The sequence below is a fragment of the Xiphias gladius genome, chromosome 15 (assembly GCF_016859285.1).
Source record: "Xiphias gladius isolate SHS-SW01 ecotype Sanya breed wild chromosome 15, ASM1685928v1, whole genome shotgun sequence".
Lineage (NCBI taxonomy): Eukaryota > Metazoa > Chordata > Actinopteri > Istiophoriformes > Xiphiidae > Xiphias > Xiphias gladius.
This window is the reverse complement of record NC_053414.1, coordinates 519,328-544,549: the sequence shown is the minus strand read 5'-3', so window position 1 is coordinate 544,549 and position 25,222 is coordinate 519,328. Positions and strand designations below refer to the sequence as shown.

The 25,222-nt window shown below is 44.3% G+C and overlaps 1 protein-coding gene across 3 annotated transcripts in view; it reads left to right on the top strand.

Annotated features, from left to right (window-relative positions):
* Nucleotides 1-2,292: 2,292 nt before the first annotated feature.
* Nucleotides 2,293-25,222, top strand: part of rasal2 (RAS protein activator like 2) — a 91,245-nt gene continuing 68,315 nt past the window's right edge. For 2 of the 3 annotated variants that reach the window (XM_040145613.1, XM_040145612.1), the window contains exon 1: nt 15,751-16,422. In XM_040145613.1, the coding sequence (XP_040001547.1) occupies nt 15,906-16,422 (517 nt within the window). In that variant the 5' untranslated portion in view covers nt 15,751-15,905. Of the gene's footprint in view, nt 2,872-15,750; nt 16,423-25,222 lie in introns of those variants that run through there. The other variant, XM_040145614.1, reaches the window with a different exon arrangement.

Genomic DNA, 25,222 nt, shown 5'->3' with positions numbered 1-25,222 from the left:
AGGATGCACGAAAAACATTTCAAATAATAATTATAGAATAAATAATAATCAGGAGAGAGAAATATTCAAAGGGTGAGGGTCTTCTCTACAGCTGTTCCATCTTCGATTCAACTCAAACTGGCAGCTGAGCTGGTTTCAGTTTTCAGAAACGGATTTTTGATTTGGATTAAACGGAGTGAAGATAAATAAAGTTCAGGAGAATAACAGATGACAAAAACGTTGCCTCGTCGTTTAAATTCAGATTCAACTGCGTGCAGGGGTCACAGCTCTGCTTAGGGTCTTTCTTCATTCTTGATCCATTCGACCTCGACTTCAACTTTATTGTTGCGAAGGGAAAAACAGGAGAAACGGTGAACGCAAACAGACTTGACCAAAAATGACACAAACATATGATACCAATTTAAATTTTAAACATTTAAAACCCACCACACAAGCTCGCCCCAGAGCACGTCGTCGTGGACAGAGCTCATCTGCAGAATATCTGACTGGTTCCTCCGTCAGTCGCCGCTGGACGGAGCCTTCCTCTCCGCTCCACCTCCCAGCAACGTGGCCCAGTCGGAGCCTCTCTGGATCATCAGGACCCAGCTCATCCTCCCTCAACACACACCCCCCGTCCTCCTCACCTTCACCAAGATCATGGCGTCCAGCTGCCGAGAGTCACGAACGACTCGTCGCCGCGCCGACAGTTTAGTGGCGGATTCACCGTTGTCGCCTGAGAACTGACGCCGCACTAGAAGAAGGAGTCTCTGTGTGTTGATGAACATCTGATCCGCTTCCGAGACATCACCTGACCATTAAACCCGGAGGCTGAAAATGTCTCTCGGATGGACGGAGACGCGGCTGTGACCCCTGGCCCTGGGCAGAGACCACGTGCCTCTGAACATCTCGTGAGGCTGTCAGCTGAACTGGCCCACACCACCAACACTCGTCTTCACCTCGACTCAAACGCACGACCGCGACAAGCGTCCGGCTGATCTGATTGGCTGACTGTCAGCCCGCCAGAGCTCAACTCAGCGGTTACTTCTTGCTTCTGTAATCTATATCTGTCCATTTATTTCCGCGACTTGGACACTGTAGCATTGGTCGTTCTCCCATTTACAGCCAAAACCCTCCCGCGGGGATCTTTCCAAGGTCAAAGCTCGGGGCGTCGCCGTCGCCGTCCGGTGGAAAATCCTCTTCGACCGTTTCCCTCCATTTCGCAACGCACGTGTGGGAACTTACTGACTGGCTGTCGGACTGTTGTCCCCGTCTCTCGAAGTACTCGGCTGCGGTCATTGGTGTGGAAGCGGATTTATACACGTCCCTGTAGTTATTTTTCCCATGTGCATGTGCTCCACATTTCTTTTACTGGGAAATGACAGATGCTTATGGAAACAATAAAGAGAAAACACATCGTAGATATAACAAAGAGGTAGAAGAGCAAAATGTCGGTTTGCTGCACCGACTGTTTACACAGTTTGCAAACGTATCTTGATGCTCCTTTTGACTTCACCTTTCCCTTTTGTGGAAACGCATTCGCCTGCTCGTCGTTCCCAGCGGAGGGCAGCAGGTGGAGCCGGAGCCCCGTCCCGCGTTTCCCCCGCTCCCCGCCCCGCAGCGGGGCAACGGAGGACCGGGCAGGACGGAGGCAGGCAGAGGTCGGGCGGTTCCTGGTTCTCGACATTAGGACATCGGCTCACCATGGTGACGCATAGGTCAAATTCACGAGACAGGAAGTCGAAATCCCGACTTTTTTAACATCAGATTTTTAGCTTCCCATAATATTCTGACTTAAAAACTCACAGTGTTGATTTAGCATCTGAATCACAGAGTTTCAACGTCAGCGTCGCAGTAAAAATACATTTCTAAAGTTAAGTTCATGCGCAAAAGAGGTTTGGTTCTTAAATCACATGCCTCCATCTTCTTTTAAACTGTTTTGTGACTTACTAGTAATTTATTCATCCAATGACTTTTTACTGAAATTGGCAACAGGGGGCCAACAATACATTTTAGCGTCAGCCCCCCCCAGGAATTTAACTCGGCCATGAATTGATTAGAAATGAACCTGGGGCTTTTTGGGGCCCCTTGGGGTCTAGGGCCCCGGGGCAATTGCCCACTTTGCCCGGTTGGTGATCCAGCCTTGACTGGATGGAGTTTTTTGGGGTTTTTTTTGTCGATTATTACGAATGTAGCCCGTTAATTTTCTGTCGACCGACGAACAGATTCATCGACCGTCCAGACCGGAATGCGCGCTCTCGTCTCTCCCCTCCTGCGGGAGCGCGCCCGGTGTCAGGCTCGTGCCCGGCTCCGTGGACTGGACTCAGCGGCAGTGAGGGGACAGCCAGCCGGAGACACACCACCGCGTCGGTCCGCTCACTTCCAGCGGCTCACACGGGGTCCCACGGCGGCTTTTCGGCGGACGTTTCTGGGGCGGGAATTGCAGGGGGTCCCCGGCTCTCCCGGACGCCGGCTCGTTGGAAGTTTAAACCACGCTAAGCTAACCTGAGAGAGCGGAACAATGAGGGAGAGCCAGCCGGGCTGCCGGACCGCCGCCGCCGCCGCCGGCTGCTGCCGCCGCCGCCTCAGCTAACGGCTAGCTAGGAGCAACTGGGCGGTCGAAGCGACAAAACTCTCCCATGACGGATTATACACCGACTTTTACCGCTTCCGCCGCCGTATAAACACTCAGACTGTTATATCCCGGCTTGAAGCCCACTTCTGGAGGGCTTCTCTCACAGACAACAAGTTTTCTTTCCCGTTTGGATATGGAGACGGACTCGGTGGCAGGCGACGTGGAGTCTCTGCACGGCGGACTGAGCCTCCTGGATCCCCTGGTGGACCGGATCCTGGTCGACACCATGTCCCAGCAGCAGGGATGGCTCCGAGTTTACGGTAAGAAAAACCGAGAGAGCGGGGACAGCGTCAGCACTGACCCAGCAGAGCAGCGGGTTTCATGGAAGGACTCCGCAGGTAGCCTGGCGAGCGGCTACCGTGCGGAGAGCCAGGTAACATTCGTGGGCCGAGGCCGAGGTCATGGCGGCCACCGGCCGGCTGGCTGGCTGGCTGAGAGGAAACCGGAGCTACCGGAGCTGCCGGAGCCCAGTGAGCCTGTTAGTGCCTCTCCTGGTGTTGCCCTTTACTCCTACTGGCCGGGAAATCCTTCAGTTTTCACTCTAGTTCCCCAACACAGAGGTCAGAGGTCAGCCACAGAGCAGCAGCACCCCCGTCCAGCTGGGTTTGGACTTCTGAAGTCCCTGAAACTTTGAGGGGGGGGGTCGACAAAAATAGACCCACCTCAGTCCGTAGACTGAACCATTTAGTCAGAGTAGACCCCTATCATGAACCGAAATTCAGTCCTCGATAACTCAAACTTAAGCTTTACTTCCCCACTTTTTTCAAATTAACGGAGCTAAAACACGTTGACCAGTTGTCACTTAAATTTAAGGACTAATTTAGGATATTCGAGGACCAAATGACGCACGTCTGCAAGCTGGTTTGGGACTGATTGGGCTGTAGAGGGTCACAAGTCAAAAAGACGGGAACCGGATGTGTTAAAGCCCTAAAACGTGCTGATGCACATTCCTCCTGCACATCCCCCACTATGATTTAAAATACTTAGTACTCAGCTTAAGTTTATAAAACTGCACATAGGTAATTATTCTCTGATCTGGCCGTCAAACTGTTTCCAACTCACATTTTGAAAGTTTGAACTCTCCAGTTTGAGGACTTTGTCACATTTCTTCATCAAAGTTAAGGTCTTATGAGATGTCTCTGCCGGATTTCATGTCGGTCCTTTCAGGAGGTGTTGATATTTCATTTCGGCATCAGGCAAAAGGTTTAGGGGTCACTAACATTGTAAGGAGTCGTGCTCTGCAGAGTATGTGAACATCACATTAAATATCAAGTCATGTCGGGCAGTAGTCGAGTAAATGTCCTGCTCTGGATCATAGTGACTGCCTGACTGGGCAAAAGTCTGGGTGAAATGACTCAGAGTTTTTCTCCATCGAGCTCAGCATCAGATGCCAACGTAGGAGCTGTTGTGTAATGTTCCCCTCAGGATTTTTCATCCCCTTTTAACCTCAAAATAAAAGTTTCAGAAATCCGTAAGACTTTAATTTGTGCAGAAATAGTTTTCCAAGACGGTAACTCACTCTGCGATGACAAGGTTGTCGTGTTTCCATGTTTGCTCAGCCCTGCAGGAAGTGAATGAACTCCTGGTGACTTGGCTGTGTTGCTCACAGTCTGAGAGCACTGTGAGTCATAACTGGTGGCTGTAGGGATGTAAAGCTGTCCACGCCCGAAACAGCATCTCCTCACTTCGCCGCCGAGCAGATCTCATTTTAATTTTGCTTCATCGGTGGGGATAGGAACCACAGGTGTTTTGGTGTTGGGTCCATCCTGGGGCTCAGATCCCACGGTGCAGGGCGGTAAAGATGCGGATAAAAGAGAACCTGCACCTTCTCTGCTGCGTTCACAGCGCATAGGAAACATGGGAGAAATCAGCTGCTGGTTAGAAAATACTGCTCATTTTGGCTCTCAGATAGGACATGTAGCGTGAAGACTGGGTCCCTCTCTAGGTCATTCTCTAGGTTTTAACTAAGTCTCAAGTCTTGGCTATTAAAAAAAAATAAAATCCAAATGCTAATGTCCAGTTGAAGTTAAGTGTGAAGTGTGAAGTGAAGTCGAGTCTTAAGTCACTAGGTTGGTGACTTGAATCTGACTTGAATCTGCCTCGTTAGTGCCTCGAGTCCACGCTTCTGTTTTATGAACTATTTGAGGCTGCAGCTAAGAATTATTTTCTGGATGAGTTGTTTAGTCCATAAAATGCCAAAAAACTGTGAAAAATAGCCATTATTACCGTCGAAAAACCAACGATATTTCATTTTTTAGATGATAATCGAATTGAATTTAACTGAAAGATGTACCTCCCAAAACTTTAATGTAAGAACTCCTTAAAGAAGGTCTTTAACAAATAAGCTCATTACTCCAAAGCGAGATCGGCTGTCAAAGACATTCAGTTAAAAATGTTAGAAAACAGAGAAAAACAGAATCTGATGTCAGCAAATGGTTGGAAGTTTCAGTTGAGAAAATACTTAAAGGATTACTCGATCGACAAAATAGTTTTCAGTTAATTTTCTGTTGATGCATGAATTGTTTCAGCAATAAACAAAATGTGCTTCCATAGACACAGGAAGGAACAAAAATCTGCAGTTTAGTGTTTAGTAAACTCCTTGTAGTGTTGGTTCACATGCACCCTGAACGCAGTGCTGGTATCTGTGAAAGCAGGACTCTGTTAGGATGTTGCTATGCCCCCCCCGCCCTCCCGCCCCCCGGTTCTGGCAGAGTGTGACGTCAGCAGCCAGTTTGTGCTGGTGATCTCACCCGGCAGGACTCCGGCTCTGGCATCAGATCCTCGCTGCCATCCACAGCTCACATACCTCAAATAGATTCAACAATGGCTGCTGCCGTGCTGCCTTCAGATCCACTGAGTACTGAGAACAAATGACCAAAAGGCTTGTTGTGTTGTGCTGCAGGTAGTTTAGTTCTATTCACACTTAGATTTTTAGGTGTTCAGCTCACAGTGTTCATTGGGAGAGGCCGAGGTCAGCAGGTGATGGCGCTCCGTCTACCAGCAGAGGATGAGCTCATCAGATCCACGACGAGATTTATATCTGGTTTTCTTTTTCTTTGTACCGTTTCCCATACGTCAGGCCCTTTTAAAGTCATACAATTGTCATAATTTGAGTTTATGAAGTTTTAATTTCAACATACCTACATCAAAAAGAGTTAGGACTCCCTCTGGACTAACTCTTTTTGATGGAAGAACAACAGGAAGATTTATGGACGTGTCTAATGAACATACAGTGTAGTGGCTGTGATTTAACATGCAGACAGGTGACAATTTAAAAATAATCTGAAATTAATAGATGCTTCTACTGCCTTTATTAATCATTAATAACTCATGTTGAGTAGTTCATTGGGAGGTTTCTCTGATTAACTGAAGAGTTAAAAAAAGACAAATTAACAGCCCCGGTACGCTTCAAACTAGAGCTGAAACAGTTAGGTCAGTAATTGATTCGATGATCGATAGATAGGTGGTCTCCAACTATTTGCATATCGATTGATTGTTTAAGCCAGTGGTGGTGTTGCAGGATTTCAACGGCTTTCCGGTGACCTAAGTCTAATCATAATCCAGCTACAGTCCAGCGTGTTGTCGTCGGTCGTTGAGGACGTTCCCCGTTCTCACTGACAGGACTAAAGGTTCTGCGTTTGTTGGTGGAACAGTAGTCATGTCGTCAGGTCTGGTCTTTGTAGGTTTCACTAATCTGAAGGGTTGTGTTTCAGATGGATATCAGTTTCATCTGTGTGTGTCCAGTACACAGAGAGATCTGGGACATCTTTAGCCTAGTTTAGCCCAGTGACTGGAGGCAGGGGGAAACTGTTAGCCTAGCTCCATCGCAGCAGAAGACTAAAGTCCACCTTCCAATGAAATTGATTGATTAAACGGTGTCCTGTTAAATTGGAGATGAATTTGCGAGTATTTCAAGATTTAATAATCACGTGATGATCTTCACTGCCTCTCATCAGTCCATTGCTCAGAGTGAGGCCTGAGCCTGTTGCTGTTGTTTTAATCCGTCTCCCTGTCGGCTCGTTGAAAGCACTGACAGTGTGTATTATCCAGAGAAAGGCTGCTGCACATAAGCCTGTTAAAGCTGGCTGCAGACGGACGCTTAAACACTGGATTTATCCTTTTTTCCACCCACCCCCCCCACTGAGCGTGAGCGGTCATCATCCAGAAGTTAAGTCGGCTCATAGGGACGTGAGAACATATGGTGTATAACTTCATCTTTTGACTGATTAATCCTCAGCCGTGACCTGTTTGGACAGAGTGTATACGAAGCAGTCAGCCGGGAGAGGAAAATCTGACAGGTGATCCGAAGAGAACAGGAAATCCTTTGTTTTCAGGCCGTCATTGAATTATGATAATTAAATACTAGTCTGCGGATTACAGCTTTAATACTGAATTGAGGCTTAAACTCAAGAGAATTTCAAACAAGAATGTCAAACATCTGCTGGTTCAAGCTTCTCAAATGTTAGGATCCACAGGTTTTCTGGGTCGTGTGATGATAATTGACAAATCTTTGGGTTTTGGACTGGTGGTCGGACAAGTCAAGCAAAATGAGGACGTCACATTGGGCTCTGCGAAGTTGTGATGGCAGTTTTTCACTACCTAATGACCATTGATAGACTAAAGGAATGATGGATCTGCTAGCTCGGTGAGAGCTTTCAGTCGGCGTCCATGGTCATCATCTCATCAGGTTGTCTGAAGGTAAAGTGGAGCTTCACGTTTTTATTGGACAGTGGAAGGTTGTGAAACAGAGCTGCCTCTGTTCTTGCAAATTTTGACTCGTGAGCTGAACGTGTCAGGTTCAAACGTCCGGACGAGGGTTTGAACTTCACTTCAATTCATAGATAGTGAAAAACCCCTATGGCTGTCCTCCAGTGTCTTGTTTTGTCCGACCAACAGGCAGACACCCAGAAATCTTCCGTTTGCTGTGATAGAGAACAGAGAAAAGCAGAAAATCCTCCCATTGGAAAACATGGAGCCGGAGAAACCTCCGCAAAAACACTGCAGTGGTGAAATTTACGCAGATACAGTGAGACAAAAATTCACTTTGTGTTTAAGCTGGACGCAGCTTTTCAAGTTTTTCAGTTATTATCCTTATCGTCTTTAACGCTTCTTCCGTTCTCAATATTCAAAAAGTAGACGAAAACAGAAGAAATCTCACAAATCTAACTTCTGTTATTGATATCTGACATCCCACATCAGTCTTTAACTCACATTGTTGCTCTGTTACTGTTCAGAAGCTGAGACTAGAGAGGCTCCAGATTTTCTCTGTAGGGTCAGAAGTCAGGACAAGGAGGGCCCCCCTTTGTCTGTTCTGCAGTAGGGGGCTCTCAGCGAAGCCTGGCAGCCTTCAGATCTTTGAAGTGATGGAGGCCGGACGTGACGCCGCCCGCTGAGGTTTTCAGCATCCATATCGGATGGTGACTGTGGGAGTTTGTCGTCTTCAGGCCAATTCACACCTGAGATTCCTGCTGGAGCGAGGCTCCCGGATGGAGGATTGGACTGCAGCCAGACTGAAGTTTGGTTCATGTTTCCTCTGAGGCTGCACGTGTGAAACAAGCAGATTTCCACTCTGAGTAGACCAATGCTGCTTTCATTTGTACTCTTGCAGAGTCTATCATAGATTCAGATTTTTTTTCCGCCGTTTTCCAAATATGAGACATAAAATGTCATTATATGGGTCTATGAAGTTTAAATTTCAACATACCCATGTCAGAGGGAGTTAGGAAAGCAGGACTCTTTGGCCTGTAGAGAAACAACATCAATGTCCAAACAGAGTAAATGAAGTACAGAAAACATCCAGGAGAGAAGTTATACACAGTCGCACGATTCATGTTGAGACTACAGAGACGCACACAGACGCAGAGTTGTTGGAGAGAGCTTGGGGAGGCAGTGGGAGGATGCCACAAGGAAGATATGACAACAGCTGTTGACCTTGAAACCCAGTGAGGACATTCACGGCAGCCAAGAACACTTTGACTTTAGCGCGTTCGGTAGTTTGTCTGAGGCATAGTAAACCCGCAGTTCGATTCTGAGTGTCGGCCCGGTGTCGGTGAGCAGGTTCAGGTCTGTGTCGTGGTCCTGAGGACAATGGACGCTGATCAGATGAGGAAATGGAAAGTTCCTTGCAGGCCTTGCTGTTATCAGGATGGGGGGCGTTGAGACAGGATTTCCCCTTTGAAACAAAACAAGAGCCTTAACTACTCTGGTCAAAAATAAGCTTCTGTCTATTTCAGGACACAGAGTGGAAAAACACAGGAGGAGGTTTTTGTTTTTTTAACAGGGATCCACTGGGACCAGACCAGATCACTTGGTCTTAATGATGGGTTGTGCTGATTGAGAACTTAACATCAGATTTTTTTTTTAAATATAGTAAACATGAATTCAGTACAGCTGATATGGAAAATAGTAAATTTTGTACGGTTTATTATTGAGTTATATTAATTTTGGTGGCATGGTGGTGCTGCGGCTAGCACTGTCGCCTCATAGCGTGAAGGTTCTGGGTTCGAACCCCGGTTCGGCCGGGGCCTTTCTGTGTGGAGTTTGCATCTTCCTCCGGTTACTCTGGCTTCCTCCCTCGGTCAAGACATGTATGTTAATTGGTGTCCATAAGTGTGAATGTGAGCATGACTGGTTGTTTGTCTCTATATGTCGACCCCGTGATAGACTGGAGACCTGTCAAGACCTCGCCTCTTGCCGAATCTCAGCTGGGGCTGGCTCCAGCCCCCCCCCCCCAATCTGGTAAAAGAGGATCGTGTGCCTCAGGTTGTACTCCAGCAGACATCTTCCTGTTTAATCCCTGAACCTGCTAAAGGGAAACCAGTTTTTTGTTTATTTATTGTGTCAGATATCAGGTTCCTGCAGACAGCAGGCAGTAATCAGATTACTTCAGTGGATGTAAACACACTGATGACTGCAGGTCTGAAAGCTGTGAGCTTTTAATTACAGAGCAGGAGTGGATCAGTGTTTCTGTGATGGTGAACGGCCGCAGGTTAAAGTGCATCAGTCGTAATTGTACATTAGATCAGACGATCGTCTGCTGTCAGGTGAACTGTGACTGTCCTCCAAATGTCAAACACTGCTGCGATGAGGGAGAAAATAAGTGGTGTTCACATGGTTTGTGCGGTAAGATAATCGCTGTGCTGTCACTGATTTCTGAGCCACTGAGGCTGCACATGGAACAGCTTCAAAATGCACAGCTGAGATGTTAGAAGGTGCCGTTCAGCTTGTAGAAGAAAATTCATATTTAGGTTTGCTTTTAGTTTTTAGCTTTGGAGGTTTTGAAAGGGAACTCGGTGCCGTTAGTTTGTCCAGATGTTTGACTCATTGACATACTGTCCTTGTACGGGGAAAACCTTCTAACTCCACTTAGGACTGCAAATAAGATCTATTAAACCACAGCAAACTGTAAAAAATGCCCATCGCAATGTCCCAGAGCACAATGTACCAGTCTAAAATCCAAAGATATTGAATTAATGTAGTTCAATTCTCACACCTGGGAACTTGGAAAATTCAGATGTTTGCCATTTCTGCTTTAAAAATGACCTGACAATCATGCAATTATCAAATTAGTTGCAAATTCATTTTCTCTGGATCGACTAATCAGTCGAATAATTGTCGCAGCTCTAGCTTTGTTTACATAAATAAATATTAGTTTAGATCAGATTAGATTGAAGTCATTTTTAGGCAGAAACTCTCCAAACGTTGCTGTTTTCGGCTTTTCAAATAGGAAGATTTTCTGTTTTTCTCTGTTTTTGTGTCACAGTTAACTGGATATATTTGGGCTACTGAATGTCGATCGAACGAAAGAAGACATCTGGAGACATCACCTCGGACTCCAAGAAACAGCTGGACATGTGTTCTGACAGTGTGATTAATAAAGCAAATATTCGGGAGATTAATCGCTAATGAAAATAACCGTTACGTCCAACCCAAGACTAATTGATCAATCGATTAATCGTTGCCGCTGCTCTCCAGTTTGTGTGCTTTGTATTAGTTGAAGCAGCAACTGTCGGGTTTCCCTTAGGCATTAGCACCCTTATTTTTACCATCAAATCTTTTGCGGATTAGCTTCTTTATTAATGAATTAAGTGTTTAGTCCATAAAATGCCACCAAATAGTGAAAAGTACTCATGACTTTGCCAGAGTCCTAGGTGATGTCTCCAGATGTCTGACCAACAGTCCAAAACCCAAAGATATTCACTTTAATATGATATAAAACAGAGAGAGACAGCAACTCCTCCTTACGGAAGCTTGTAATTTTTACTCGTAAAATGACAGTTGCTCATTAATTTTCTGTTGATTAAATGCAAGTAAATAAATGCATTTCCAACGACTTGTTTTTTGGCTTCATTTCAATTTGTGAATAAAAAACAGAGTGGAAACGCCTGAAATTGGAGAAAAACTCAAGATACTGTACGTACAAGGTTTTCGTGGTGTCCGGCGTAAACGCTGTTGTGGGGCTAAAAGCCGAAGTGAAACAGACAGCGTGAACACAGGCTGACGCACATGAAACATGAAACCAACAGAAACGTCAGGTTCCATCACGTTCTCCACAAGGTTTTCCGTCGTCTGAGCTCCGACTGCAGCTCTTTTAACGACCTCGTCTCGCCGCGTCCTCTTCTTCTGCGGTGGTTTAACGGCAGCGGCTGGAGAATCAGCTCCACCGGCTGTTTATCAGCTCATATTCACACAGCAGCAGTGGAGGGAAATGAGCCTTCACTCATGATTTTATTTTGCAGATTTTATGAAACTCACTAAAGGAGGATGGAAAATGGACTGTTGTTTCAGCTCTAGTTGGGTTAATACACACTCAGGCATTCACAGCGATTTTGAGCTAAAAACTCCTCCAGTAACTTGACAGTTGGCAGAGAAAGTTTTGTGAACATTCACTCTCACATCAGAGTTGAGCTGTTTGTGTTCTTCACAGTGACCACCACTGATCTTGAACTTCCTGTCTGTTTTCTGGAAGCGTCGTCTGTCCTCAGATCAGTGACGATGGCAAGCCCCCCCCCCAGCAGAGACTTAACCAGGATTCCTGAGGGTCTTGTCCCTCCCTCTGCTGGTATCCAGCGGCTGATTTATTGGTCTCTTTAAGGCTGCTGGTTATTTTTAGCCCGAGTCTGCTGCCGGGACTCGCTGCTTGCTTCCGGCAGGATGGGGATGAGAACCGGACAAAGTGGCGTCCAACGAAGCTGCAGGGCAGGGACATTTTAGGTTTGAAACTCCCCTGAGTTTTCTGGCTCTGTTCTCATGCATCACAGCCACAGAAACGTAGTGTCCACCTCTTCTCTGTCGTCCTCTGGGTTTCCACCTGATTGACTTCCTCTCAGAGTCCCTGTTTGTCTTCTCTACTCGTGTGTTGTTTCCTTTCGCTGTTCTCAGTGATTTTTAGGAGCGGGAATGTTTGCTACATCTCCTGTCTGGGCTGAATGCCAGGAAATGAGTGAGATTCCAGATTCCTCGTTTAGCAAACTTGTACCTGCCCAACACTTGCCGAGCTTGAACCGATGTGTTCGAAAGACCCTCCATCCAACCCGCACACAGATTTAAATAAGCTCAATGTCGGCTGTTGGTGTAGACGGTATAGGAAAATGTTATGTGTGCCAGAGAACTGTGAGACTGGACAACTGACGGGAAAGTTAAAAAGCGTGAGGATAGCTTGAAACGCTGATGCTGCAGACTGCGGGAACTAGTGCCCCTCATGAATTAGGTCCACTTGTGTTTCCACCCACTCAGAACAACGTGTTAGCAGCATGGATACCTTCATTCGTTACTAAAACCTTTAATTGACCCGTGCTTCACGTCACACTGGAGAGCTGTTTAAAAATGCGGGAGATTCCCATGCGAAGCTGCAGGTGCGAAGACACCGAAAACTGAGAGGTGTGAATGATTTCTGTCGCCTGCCTGTTCTCTGTGGAGCCGATGCTTCCTGCTGCCTTCGCAGCCTGCAACACAGGTGTTTACAACTCTGTTTAGTTCTTAGTGAGTGAGTCAGGACTCGCCGGACCGGGGACGAGTCCAGTTTATATTCAGCAGGGAGGAGTCGATGACAGCAGATTATGTCCAACTGTTACAGGTGAAGTTTTATATTAGCTTTAGATCAACTTTTGAATACATCCTCAGACAGAAATAGGACTGTCGATCTCACCCCCCCTCCATTACCTACGCTCATAAGGACTCTCCCTGTCCCTCTTGTCTGTTGGTGGGCAGTGGGTGGAGGACTTGGCTCTGTCTCCTCCGACTCCTCAGCTTAGCCTGCCTGGGTCTTAACTCTGACCTACATGCAGCGTCGTCCTGGACACCAGCCGCTTCATTATCCAATAAATGCTGATATGTGGGTCACTCAGGCCAGCGTGTCTTTTAAAGCCTCGGCTTGTTACACCCCGACAGGAAGGAGGAGGTTTACTGGGAGATCCTGGAAGTCGGAGAGGGAAACAAACAGGGAAGGTCTCAGACATTCTCTCTGTTTGATAATATTTTAATCTGAGGAAAGAATCACGCTCACACAATTCACATCTAATGTTTGTTTTTTTAAGTTACAAATGGAATGGCAAAGTAATCTTTAAATACTTTTCTTGGGTCTGTAATTCCTTTGTCTATTTTCTTTATTTTGTTCAGTTAAGCCCTCACATTTCCTCTATGCACAAAACATCAAGTTTTTAGCAATTTATTTGTGACAAAGTGTCAAATTTGATGAAGACAACTGTTGAAACTGTTAAAACTTTATAGGATCTTTATTGACTTGAGTCCATGAGTGCTGGATGTCTTTTCACAGTATGGGGGTAGCAGATAATGGTGCGTTGCCCTGTTTTACTTCATTTTGTGTCACTGATATCCAGTGGCATTTTTAGGTGGAAAATATGCCAGGGCAACAACAGATGCTTTGGACAAATGCAACACCAGAAAATCACACAATTTTACACAGTGCACGATTTCACATTTTCCTTATAATCCAGGTGATAACGTGACTGAGCACATACCCGTTCTCAGCTCAGTTTGAATGTGCTGTCTGTCTGGTAGCTGTGTGTGCTCTGCAGAGTCCAGTTTTAATGCCTTGTCTAGAGACTCCTGCTGCTTTCATGTTTGGTAATCCTCTCAGAAAGATGCTGAGATCCTGAAACCTGTACCGGACCAGGTACCCCCCCCCCCCTTCTTTGACAAACCAGCAGTCAGCCGTGTTTTCCTGGAGAACAACTCCACGTTACATCTGATTATTTTTACCAGAAGTTTGGTGTATAACATTATCCTGCGGCTGGTGGCACTGAGGAGTCTAATCTCCAGTTCCTCTTTTTAAAGACGGACTTTCACGTTTGTGCCGTAGAAGATAATCCATGTTGTTCATTGAGACACAGCTGCTCGTCTTTAAAAGAAAAACGAACTTCTGCCAGCTACGACTAACAACAGTACTTGGCGAACAACCAATCAAGTAGCAGCTTGGCAACAGCTCTGGCCTTTGACCTTTAGTTGCTGCAAACTCTTGCGGTCGAGGATTTTGAGTGTTTTTTATTTGTTTTTTTTACTCTGTGTGACTCAGTCTTGATGACTGACAGCTAAAAGCCTCAGATGTAAACTGCTGCCTGAACAACAAACCTCCTCGTTTCCATATGAATCAACATGCACAGTGAGTCCTGCAGGGATCTTTTTTTTTTTGCATCCTGCTTCCTTCTTCTGCTGCTACAGAGCTTTTCCATATGTTTAATCATCAGTGGAGTGCAGTAAAATTAAGTATCCATCCTCTGTGGGTCTCAGAGCTGATCTCATGAGGATGGGTTTTATAATAGTTTCGCCTCCCTGTGGGACACTGCTCCTGTTTCCTGTCCCGAACACAGAGGCCTCAGGCCCTGCATGGGGAGGAGGAGGAGGGGGGGCATTCTTTGAGGTTTCTGCATATTTAAAAGTTCCTGGTTGGTCCGAAGCCTGAAAGCTGAGATTTAACATCCTAAACCCCACTGATCCATTGGTGGCAGTCATTACAAACTCATTCTGTTCAGCTGAGCTTTTGTTCAGACACACAGAACTTTATTTTAAATTTGAATGGGGATAAAAAAGTTTCCAAAGATACCAAAACTTACTGGTTGAATTTTGGGAAAATGTGTCTAAAATTATGCCAAAGATTTCCAAAATGTTTCAGTTTTCAGATAGACTCCATAATTAGTCTTATTTTGAATATATCACTGCAAACGTCATATAACTTAAATGAAGAGCTGGAACAACACGATACTGTATATACAGAATATGTGATTCTGCCAGACAGTGAAATCAAAATATTTTTCCAATCTTAAGGCCATTTAAGGGGAATCATAAGGGGAAAACCCGATTTAAAGACATTAGAGGTTGTGATGAGGTGATATTTTTGGGCCACATTCTTTTTTATTTTATTTTATAATTTATATTGTAAAAAGACAAAATTATTTCTATGTTTTTGCCTCCAAATGGTCTTGTCAAAAAGTAGTTAGACTGTTTCCCAGAGTCCTTATTGGTGTCACCAAATGTGTTTTTTTTTTTTGACTGGCCAACAGTCAAAAACTCAGAGATATTCAGTTTATTAACGTAGAAAACCAGAGAACCAGAAAACCAGAAAATATCCACATTTGAGAATATGGAGACAGTGATTTTTTTTTTTTTTTTTGCTATTGTTTGATTCAAAAAAATACTGCATTGATTCCCTGATCATCACAATAGTTGATTTTGATGATCAATTGGTTGCTGATTAATTTTCTGGCGATTGAATTAATCGATTAATCATTTCAGCCCTAGTTTTCAGTACGTTTTGCACTTCAGAGTCTTATCCAGCACTACATGCAGTGAGGTGACACAGGACAATCTTCAGTTGACACACAACCAATAGCAGTGTAGAAATGCTTCGTTATTGCACTATTGCAGTGAATGTATTTATCCTCTATGACAATTTTTAAATTGGGAAACAAAGATTGTAAACTGAGGAACAACAAGAAGTTTGGCAGACTAAAATGTATGTGCAGTTTCAGTTTCTACCCTGTTCATACGGGAAACCACAGTCTGCTGCTTTTCTTTTTGGTGAAATCTGATTGGCCGGGCTAATGAGAAACTTCGTCTTCATCCGACACTCGACTTCCTCCCAGGAAGACTGTCACCAGCCTGTTGAGAAAGAGTGAGACAGAAGCTCGCGTGAACATGAAGACAAACCAGAGCTGACGTCTCCTCAGCGGTCAGACTCTGGACACAGTATGTTCATGTTGGAGCACAGCTGCCGGCAAACCAGCTGTTTCCATCTGCTCGCCCCTGCTGCCTGAAGGAGGGCTGCGTGTACCGGACCATGAGTGGAAGTAGCATCCCCCCTGAGGGCTGCGAGGGTCCAGTCCAGGGTCCCTGTCAGGCCTCGTACCGCTGGCACCATTACAGGAAGCCTTGGTGGAGATCCGACTCCCAGCCGACCCCTCAGCAGCCATTGGACAGATACAAGTGGGGGACATCTGCTCGCCTGGCACCGAGGGCGGCCAAGATGTCCTCCCCTGAGGCAAAAGGGCACAGTGCCGAGACTTTTCATATGCGGCTGCTCAGCTTACCAAGGTTCAGCGTTGTCCGAAATTACAGGAGCAGAGATCAATCCCACGACGGCCAGGCGAGGCCCGACCCCCTTCGCAGGACCTTCCCCTACCTCAGGTCCATGTCTGAGCCCGTTGCAGGTAACGGCCCGGAGAGGACGACGCTCAGGCAGGTAGGATCGGACGCAGATCAACGAGCTTCCTCTGTGGGGCGCTTCATCCACTCGTTCTCTCTGAGGATCAGCAGAATCCTGAGGGATGAGGCCGAAACTGATGGAGGAGAGTCTGGTAGGGGAGATTAACGTTAACCTGGCTTTACGTTGTGTTCAAGCTATGACAGAACGTAGTGATGTGAAAGGTATACCATTGGAATTACTGTCTAAACATGCAGTGAATGATGTTTTTTGTCCACTTGTTTTCAGCAGAAACAAATAGTGAACACAACTTTTACGTATCATCACCTTTTGAACTGACATGTCCTACTTGTTAGCAAACAGCTGCTTATCTCCACATCCAGCCGTTACAGAGCAACGTGATCCTTCATCTGGATCTGGTGTCTGTGTCCACATGATGAATCTAAGTCACAAAGACAAAACATTTATTCGAGAAAATCATTCGTTGCAGCTCTGTGTAACATACAGTGTCATGGACTGCCCGAGCTGGAAGTAAATGCAAGACTTTATCACAGAAAGTCAAGTGATTGTAGTTAATAGGGTTGGTGAGTGGAACTAATTCCTATCCACTATGTCAGTCTAAAAGCAGAATAGCCACCTGTCTCGTAAACAGCCAGATCAACCCCACCGTCCACGCACACTTGCAGGAGATTATTTTGGGCTTCCTAAACTTTCCTAAACTAGTGTCAGCTGAACACGGGTTCAACATACGATGCAATTTCAGAAGCCATATAAATAAAGCAAATAATGTTCATGCATTAGTAACCTAGTCAGTGCTTTGGAATTGTTCCACCATAGAAAACTTGAGCTGCTGTCACATCAGAAGAAAACACCACAGGTAATTTTGCACCAAAAACTGCGTCTGATGTCTGTGTTTGATGTGGCGATGTCAGGTCATATGAGCTCCTCATTAATCTGGACACGTGTTCCCACCTGTGATAAATGTATAATAGGCTGTGTGAACTGATAAGAAACTGAGGAAGTTCACTTGTGTTTACTCATGTTTGATCTAATCTGTGATGGCTACTGTAAGTTAAGAAACAGAAGGGATGAAATGAAATGAATGGAAATCGCATTTTTTGCCTTTTTCCGGAGAAAATACGGTAACTCAGTTCATCTGAGTTTCTCAGTCTAAATGACTTGATGTGGATTTTGATGTTCACAACGAACGGACACCGACAGTTATTTTCATTTAGAAGTGAAATGTCAGAATTAGTGAAAAAAGTCCAAAAAACGGTCCAGAACCCAACGATGTTTCCCGTGCAATCACATGAGTCAAGTAAGAGCAGAAGCTGGAACCATTTACATTTTCTCATCAGCTAATCAGTTAATATACTAATTGTGTCAGCTGTCGTATCCATATGTCGGAAACTGCCACAATTCACGTTTGCAGCATTACTGGTGGAGTGTATTTGCACTGAATGTAGCAGGCTTATCAAATTAATCTCAGAGTGACTCAGTTCCTCCACGTTTCATGTTGAAAGCCCTTTTGAAGTTTTCGAGGAGAGTCGGGCGTTTCTTATCTCTGCCGTGGCCCCTCATAGCTTCATTCTGCGATCAAAATGTGTTTCCTGAGGAAAACGTTCCTCTGTGTGGATCTCGTTGGTTGGTCTGTGAGACTCCTGCTGCTGTTGATTGAGAGCTTGAAAATAGGCCTGCAGCTGTGTCACAAAACATTTACATTCATTTAGTGTGTAGCCAAGCAGCCAGTTTGAAGGTTAAGTTATGGTAATTGCATTTTCCACTAGAACACTGCATGATGTGCTGTCGAAATATTTTGAGCCAGACGAGTAACGAAATGCAACCGACGCCGGCTGAGAAATCACTGCCTCTGGATCGTCTGTAGTGTCATTAGTTTTACAAAAACCCTCCACTCTGACTTTTAATATTTGTTTCAAACTCAGGACAAATACAATGGGTTAAGGGGAAAAAAATAATTTGCAAGTGAGCAAACAAACACAGTCTGATAAATATTCAGTAGTTTGTTAAAAGAAGCCATTTTGCAACATATTTAGAAAGACTGGTTAAGTCAGTGATATTCTCAGTAGTGATTCAGTTTCAAATTCTGGAATGCTTGGATTACTCCTGTGCAATATAATTTCTGTAATCCGTTTCTGTCGTTGTCAAAACCAGGAGAAACGAGTCAAGATTCCCATCACCTGGAGCTCCTCTTCAGTACATAGTTTTGGAGCACAGTCTTGTAAATAAAGACGGGTGACAGATTAAAGGAAAAACCAACATAAAGTGTCTCAGTAAGGTGTTGGACCACCACAGGCCTGCAGAACAGCTTCACTTCTCCTCATCATTGCTTCTCCAAGTCCCTGCAAATCTACTGGAGGGATGAACGCCATTTCCTCATTTGGTGATTTGATGATGGCGGTGAAGAGCGCTGCCTCACACGTCGGTCCAAAATCTCCCATAGGTGTTCAGCTGGGTTGAGATCTGGTGACTGATGGGCACCACTCTTTAAATGGTATCAAAAGTTCATCATACTGATTTAACAATAATTATGATGTATGATCATCATAGTATGTACAATTCAGGAGAAAATTCCTTAACTGTCATTTTCAAAAAGGACAAAATTATGGTACAAGTTCAGACGAGTGAGTAAACTCATTAAATGAAAGGACTAAAAGACAAATACAGCAGAGGGAGAAGAGCTGATTGTCATTTACTGTAAGTTTAGAAAAGCAGAAATGTTCGCTCCACCTTCTGTTGTTGCCCTCATTCTGAGTGCTTGTTTTGATAAATGAAGGTGAACAAGTTGAATCAGTTCTTGTAAATCACTCTGCATGACAGCGTCAGAGAAATACATTAAATGTAAAGAATAGAGGGAAGTCAGAGTGTCGCTCAGTGGCTTCGGGTTGCCATCTCTCTCCTCCTGCATTTTTTGATGTCTCGGTTTCTGTCCGACCTCTGTGATATATGTTTCCGTCATATATCCGTACCCATCCATCCTCCTGAAATGGAGATGATCCATGTTATCTGTCACTTGCCAGCAGCCTCGGCACGCTGCGGTCACTGGGGCGTTCATCCCTCGCTGTAAATTTAAAAGCCGCGTCAAGGAGCGCCTGTGTAACCAGGGACATTTCATCTCTCTGACTCAGTGGTTTATGGGAAATGTTGTCCTGTGAGAGGAGGAGGAGGAGGAGGAGGAGGAGGGTCTGAGCTGGGACATATGAGTTATCACACATTGGAAACAGAAGCTGTTCCTGCTCATATGATGCAGCTACAGAGCGGCAGCTCTACAAGGAAAGCACACAATCAGCGCAGGAATCTGGTTGGATTAAGAAATGATTTAGTTGGGAATTTTCTCCTAAAGAGACTTTAAGAAACTCAGACTGCTGAAGCCGCATTAACTACACATAAACTGCAAAACGTCCCATCACCCACACTCTGCCAAATTTGAAATTGTTTGCGTTGTTCGCAGGTTTTTAACTCAGGGCAAATATGTATATATGAAAGGCAGAGTGACTCTGCTCCAGGAATATAAAAACCATGTGGGCCATTCTGAGCCCCAGTAATGTCAAAACTGTTCTGATAGTACAACGTGAAATAAGCTAATATTAATGGATTTTATCCCCCACGTTGTTGTCCTTTGTTTTACTTACATTTTGGAGACAGTTGTGCTCCAAGTTTTCAAACTAAAGTTCCCATAATGTTTTGGGGCCGTAGAAAATGATGCTGAATTAGCTCCGATCAACCCCTGTCCGCAGTGTAGCCATTTGATGTACAGACATCTACCACTGGATTAAAAACATAAAAACCTGATGATTCTCATCCAAGTCCTGCAGCCATAAGGAGCATCTTTTTGTATGATTGCTAAGCGGATTTATAGAGTTTTATTCTTGATGGACATTGGAGATAACGATATCCTCAGAAAGTAAAAATTACAGTGAATCTAAACGTGTGTGTATCATGTCTGTGTGTGCAGATTTGACTGAGTTATGACTCAGTGTGCTGAGGTTTTAAATACCTTAATCTCCTCAATGATCTGTGTGTCACAGCCACTGCTGCAGGTCCAACTGCTGAGCGGTCAAATCGGCAGCCAAACTACAATAACTAACTTCCTGTCTCTCCCCCCGTTTAACTCTCCAGCTCTGCCCTGGGTTCACTCAACATAAAATTCGTCCTCCTGCCCACCATTATACCACATTTTTTTAGGGTTTTGAATGTTTCTTCTACTTGTAACTGTTTTCCTTTCAGTTTCCTCAGTCTGAAAATAAACCCGCAGAGACTTGAAACTTGTGAAACAAACAGTCCAATGGCTGTGGGGATCTAGAGCATTTTTATAATCAGTAAATCCTTTAGCAAGTGAGAATACTGAACATTTATCTCTCAGATGTGACTGTGTTTGCTGATTTCTCTTTTGCATCATTTCATACATCCTTCAGAAACCCCAAATGTGTCCAATACTCAGCTGAGATGGATTATCTTTCTCAAAACAGTTTGAAGTCTCTGCAAGTTGATCTTTTGATTCTGCAGTGGAACTCTCATTCGGCAGCAATGGGAAATACGTGCCTGATTTGTAGTAAATAAATGTGTGTCAGTTCGAGCAGGAACTGCAGTGAAAAAGAGAGGTAGTATGAAAGTTTCCAGCAGGCCCAGAGCATGCTGGGTAGTAAAAACCACAGAATTCTCACTTCTGCACACACGCGCAGACAAAAACAACTACACAAAAACACAGAGGGCTGATTCATCCTGCTGTTCTCACACTCTTGAGTTTCCATGTGAAATGAACAGCTACTGCTAATTGGAGGCTAATTAATAGTGTGTGTGTGTGTGTGTGTGTGTGTGTGTGTGTGTGTGTGTGTGTGTGTGTGTGTGTGTGTGTGTGTGTGTGTGTGTGTGTGTGTGTGTGTGTGTGTGTGTGTGTGTGTGGTGGTTGTTGTTGGCAGGCCATGTTGTGTTTTGGCTCAGGGCATCCTGACAGAGAAACCTGTTCATCAGAGGTGTGTGTGTGTCTGCGTGTGTGTGCGCGTGTGTGTGTCTTCCTTTTGTATGTAAATTGTACCTCCACAATAAAAGCCCTCAGAGTAACAAAAGGAACCCTGAGCAGTTTGTCTGAGCTCATTAACCTTTCAGAACTTGGAGACCGTCGGTGGGAAAGTGAAAGCCTCCACTGTCGACCACATTGATGCAGTTACATTTGAAAACACATTGTCTTGTCTGAGCTTTGGCGCCCATTCAGAGGTTTTCCCTAAACTCTTTCCAGAGTGAAATCATTTGAAAACATCCTTCTGCTGTTTCCTCTTTCAGCACAGTCACTACATGGCAAGTATGGTTACCATGTAGTGGCAAACCAGAAATTCCCTGATTTGGCATGTCTGAGTTATTACACAGTTGTATACCAAAACTTTGGCAAATGACATTTTATTGATCTTTGAGGTGAACACCAGTAAATACAATCCCTGCAGAAAACACCTCTATAATTCACCACAGCCCAAGGACATGTATTTAAATGTCTTGTTTTATTTGACCACCAGTCCTAAACCCAAAGATATTCAGTTTACAACCATATTACATAGAAAAGCATCAAATTCTCACTTTTGTGAAGCTTCAACCACTACATGTTGAACATTTTTGTGTGGGAAAAATTACTATAATAATTAACTGATTATCAAAATAGTTGAGCATTAATCTTCTGTCGATCAACTAATCCTTGTAGCCCTGGTACTTAGTAACCACTTTTGCAAAAAAAAACTGTACACGATCTTGACAAAGATGTGTCAGTGTGTTGCTCAGTGTTATTGACTGCAACTCATTTCATTTTGATTAGTCGTAACAGGAAAACCGCAGCGGTAATTAAGAATATTGATAATTATAGCATTCAAGTGAGATGAACCAGTTCCAGGGCCATGACTTTGTGCATTCTGGCTTACTGGGACACTTGGTGGAACAGAACCATCATTAATGTTGTTGGAAACACCTGTGCTTTTCCTGCTGACAAGTCAAAATGTCTGCAGTGAAAAGGTCTGTTGGAATAAAACAACAACAGCAAACCTACATCTGTCAGTCCTTCAATGGGTTCTCTCTCCACCGTCTCTCCTCTGCTGCTCTTGTCAGCCTGATAGCGGGTGACGCCGCTGTTCACCTCTGACCCCTGAGGCCGACCCCCCCCATCTCCTTCCCCTCCTCCCCCTCGCGCCCCCTCCATGCAGGCTGCTGTCATGATTGACACTTCGCTAAGAGAATTTGCTTTGTAGATGCAAATGCAGGAGAGTCCTGCCGCTGTAGTCAGCATGTTTAAATATTAAACAGAGTCGCACTCACTTCAGCCTGAGCAACAAAGAGCTGCCGTGGTGGAAGGCGCTGAAGTACACACAATAAAAATTATTACACAACACAAATGATTATTATCATCTTGGATAGATGGTGGTCATGATGATCTGAAGCAGTGGTGTTGGTGTCTAGGAGTTGATATACAGCAGTCTTCATTCAAATGCCTATATCAAACATTCAATCTCTGTAGCCCTTAAGTGTCTTTGAAAAAATTGTAGTTTCAGCAGCTGTGACCAGTTAGTTGATTAATCAATTGGTTTATTGACAAAAAAATAATCTGCAACTATTTTCATGGGCGATGAATCATCTCAGTAATTGCAAGCAAAGATTGTGAAAAAATACCAGATATTTGCAGATTTCAGCCTCTCAAAGGACAAGGCTTGCTGCTTTTCTCTGTCGTATATCACTGTGAACTGAATATTTTGGAGTTTTTGGACTTTTGGTCAAACAAAACAAGACATTTGAAGACGTCACCTTCAGCTCCTAGAAATGTTTGGACAATTTTTAGATGTTTCATAGACAAAACGATTAATTAAAAAATAATCTGCTGATTAATCTACAACGAAAATAATGGTTAGTTGAAACCCTACATGTTAGTTACAGCAGAGTTGAATAGAGACAAGGTTTTATGGTGAAAAAAAGAAACAGAACGTCAGCAGAAACTTCTCAAACCTGCATGATCATGCCCCTTCTTACTCCCCATCTGTGCGAATACTGTCTCCCGCAAATGTGTGGTTTTTTCAGGGAAAAATTTCAGGGCTGGAATGAACGTTGCTGTGCTAGACAGTGTTGTGTTAATCTTAAAAAGTGAAAATGGTCTTTTAAGATCCACTGGGTTTTGAAAGTGTTTTTTGTAGGCTGGGTTTCCAATAGTCAGTTCTGTTCAGGATCATATTGATAAAAGGTTCCAGAGCAAAAGATCTCTTACTTTTTATCTCTTATCATTCTTTTTTATCAGCTAAGAGAAATGTGCAACACATTCATTTGGAAGCTTCTCATTTTTAGATGGTGCTAACCACAGCAAGTCATTTGAATTTTTATAGCTCCGTATCACAAATCCCGAATTTTCCTCATGGGGATTAACAATCTGTACACCGTACGACCCAGTTTTTCCTTAGAGCCTCAAATCGCATAAGGAATAACCTCCCCCAAAAAACCTCTTTAATGGGGAAACCATCACTTTTGCTGGCTGAAATTGCGACAGCGGCAGACTTCATCAGCTGTAATTGAATCATATTAATGTCGTGAGTAACTTGCCTAAACGGACCTTGTCAGATGTCTGGTTAATGTGCTCTGTGCAGCCAATGTCTGCACTCAGGCAAAGACTGTTTGTGAACTAGAAGAAACATCACTTTGTATTGTTGTTCTTCAGTCAGGACCAAACTGTGTGTTTTTGTAGGTCATGCCAACACAGTGGCAAGTTTTCAGTTCAGTTCAATTCAAGATACTTTATTTGTCCCTTAGTCAACTTATTTCTAATTTTAGTTACCAACATATGTTTAAAACTGAACCCAAATGGATACGATAAGCTGATTCAATACTGGTTCAATACTGGCATCAAACTCCAGCTGTAGGGAGACATTCCTTAGCCCATACTGAACTCATCTCTCTACTAATGTAACCAGACTAGTTCAAAACCTGTGGCTGGACCATTCTTTATCTTTTTACTTCTCTCCTACTGTCTGTGCTCACATATACGGTAATTTAATGTAGCTGAATTCCCAACAAAGCTGTTCTCGTTTTTTCCATTTTTTGGGAATGGAACAAGGAACAAGTGTGAAATAGTGACTGAAACGTGGCCCATTAAGACGACATGTTAACCAGCAGTAACTTCCAAGCTGCTGCTCTGCTGCTAAAATCCTGGTTTCATAACCACGACGTTGTCTGACAGAATCACCAGACATAAATTAAAGACAACGGCTGAGCTGTGATTTCAGGTAAATTTACCTGTAAAATGATCAGTCAGAGAGAAAGTTAAAAGCTCATCCACGTCTGTGTCAGCTGCCGTGTGGTCAGTTGAATGAGATGCATAGAGAGGAGTTACCTGCAGAGGGAAAGCCCGACCTTCTGCTAGTGGGGCCAAACTGGCGACTCCTCTACAGAAGGAAGCTAAGGTTTGTCCAGAAAGTTGCTGGATTTATCGCTTGGTGCTTTTGTGAAGAAAACTCACTAAAGGGTGTGAAAAAAGTTGGTAAATCTAGACCCCCTGTCGACATAATAGAAACTGTTTGAGGCAATTCGTTTTGAAAGAGCAACAACCAGTGGAGTAACTAACAGCACTTATTCACACGGCATTCAGCCGACCAGTGGTGTAACCTTATCACGGACACAGTCAGTCAGTCAGTCAGTCAGTCCCGGACATTCCCCAGGGCTGGCCTCGTTGCCAAAAAAAAAAAAAAAAAAAATCACAGAACTTTTTTTTTCTCTGGACAGTGACGCAGAGCTCTTGGCTTTTTGAATCGGCTGTAGTGACACTGTTCCTATACATCACAGATGGGACTGAATAGGCTCCTTTTTTTTCACCAGCCATGTAAAGCGGAGTTTGACTGAAACTATCCCTCTGCAGCAGCCTCGCACTGGGTGTAAACAGTCTGAAGGGACGGAAGTTCAGAGCTTCAGAAACACCAGGATAA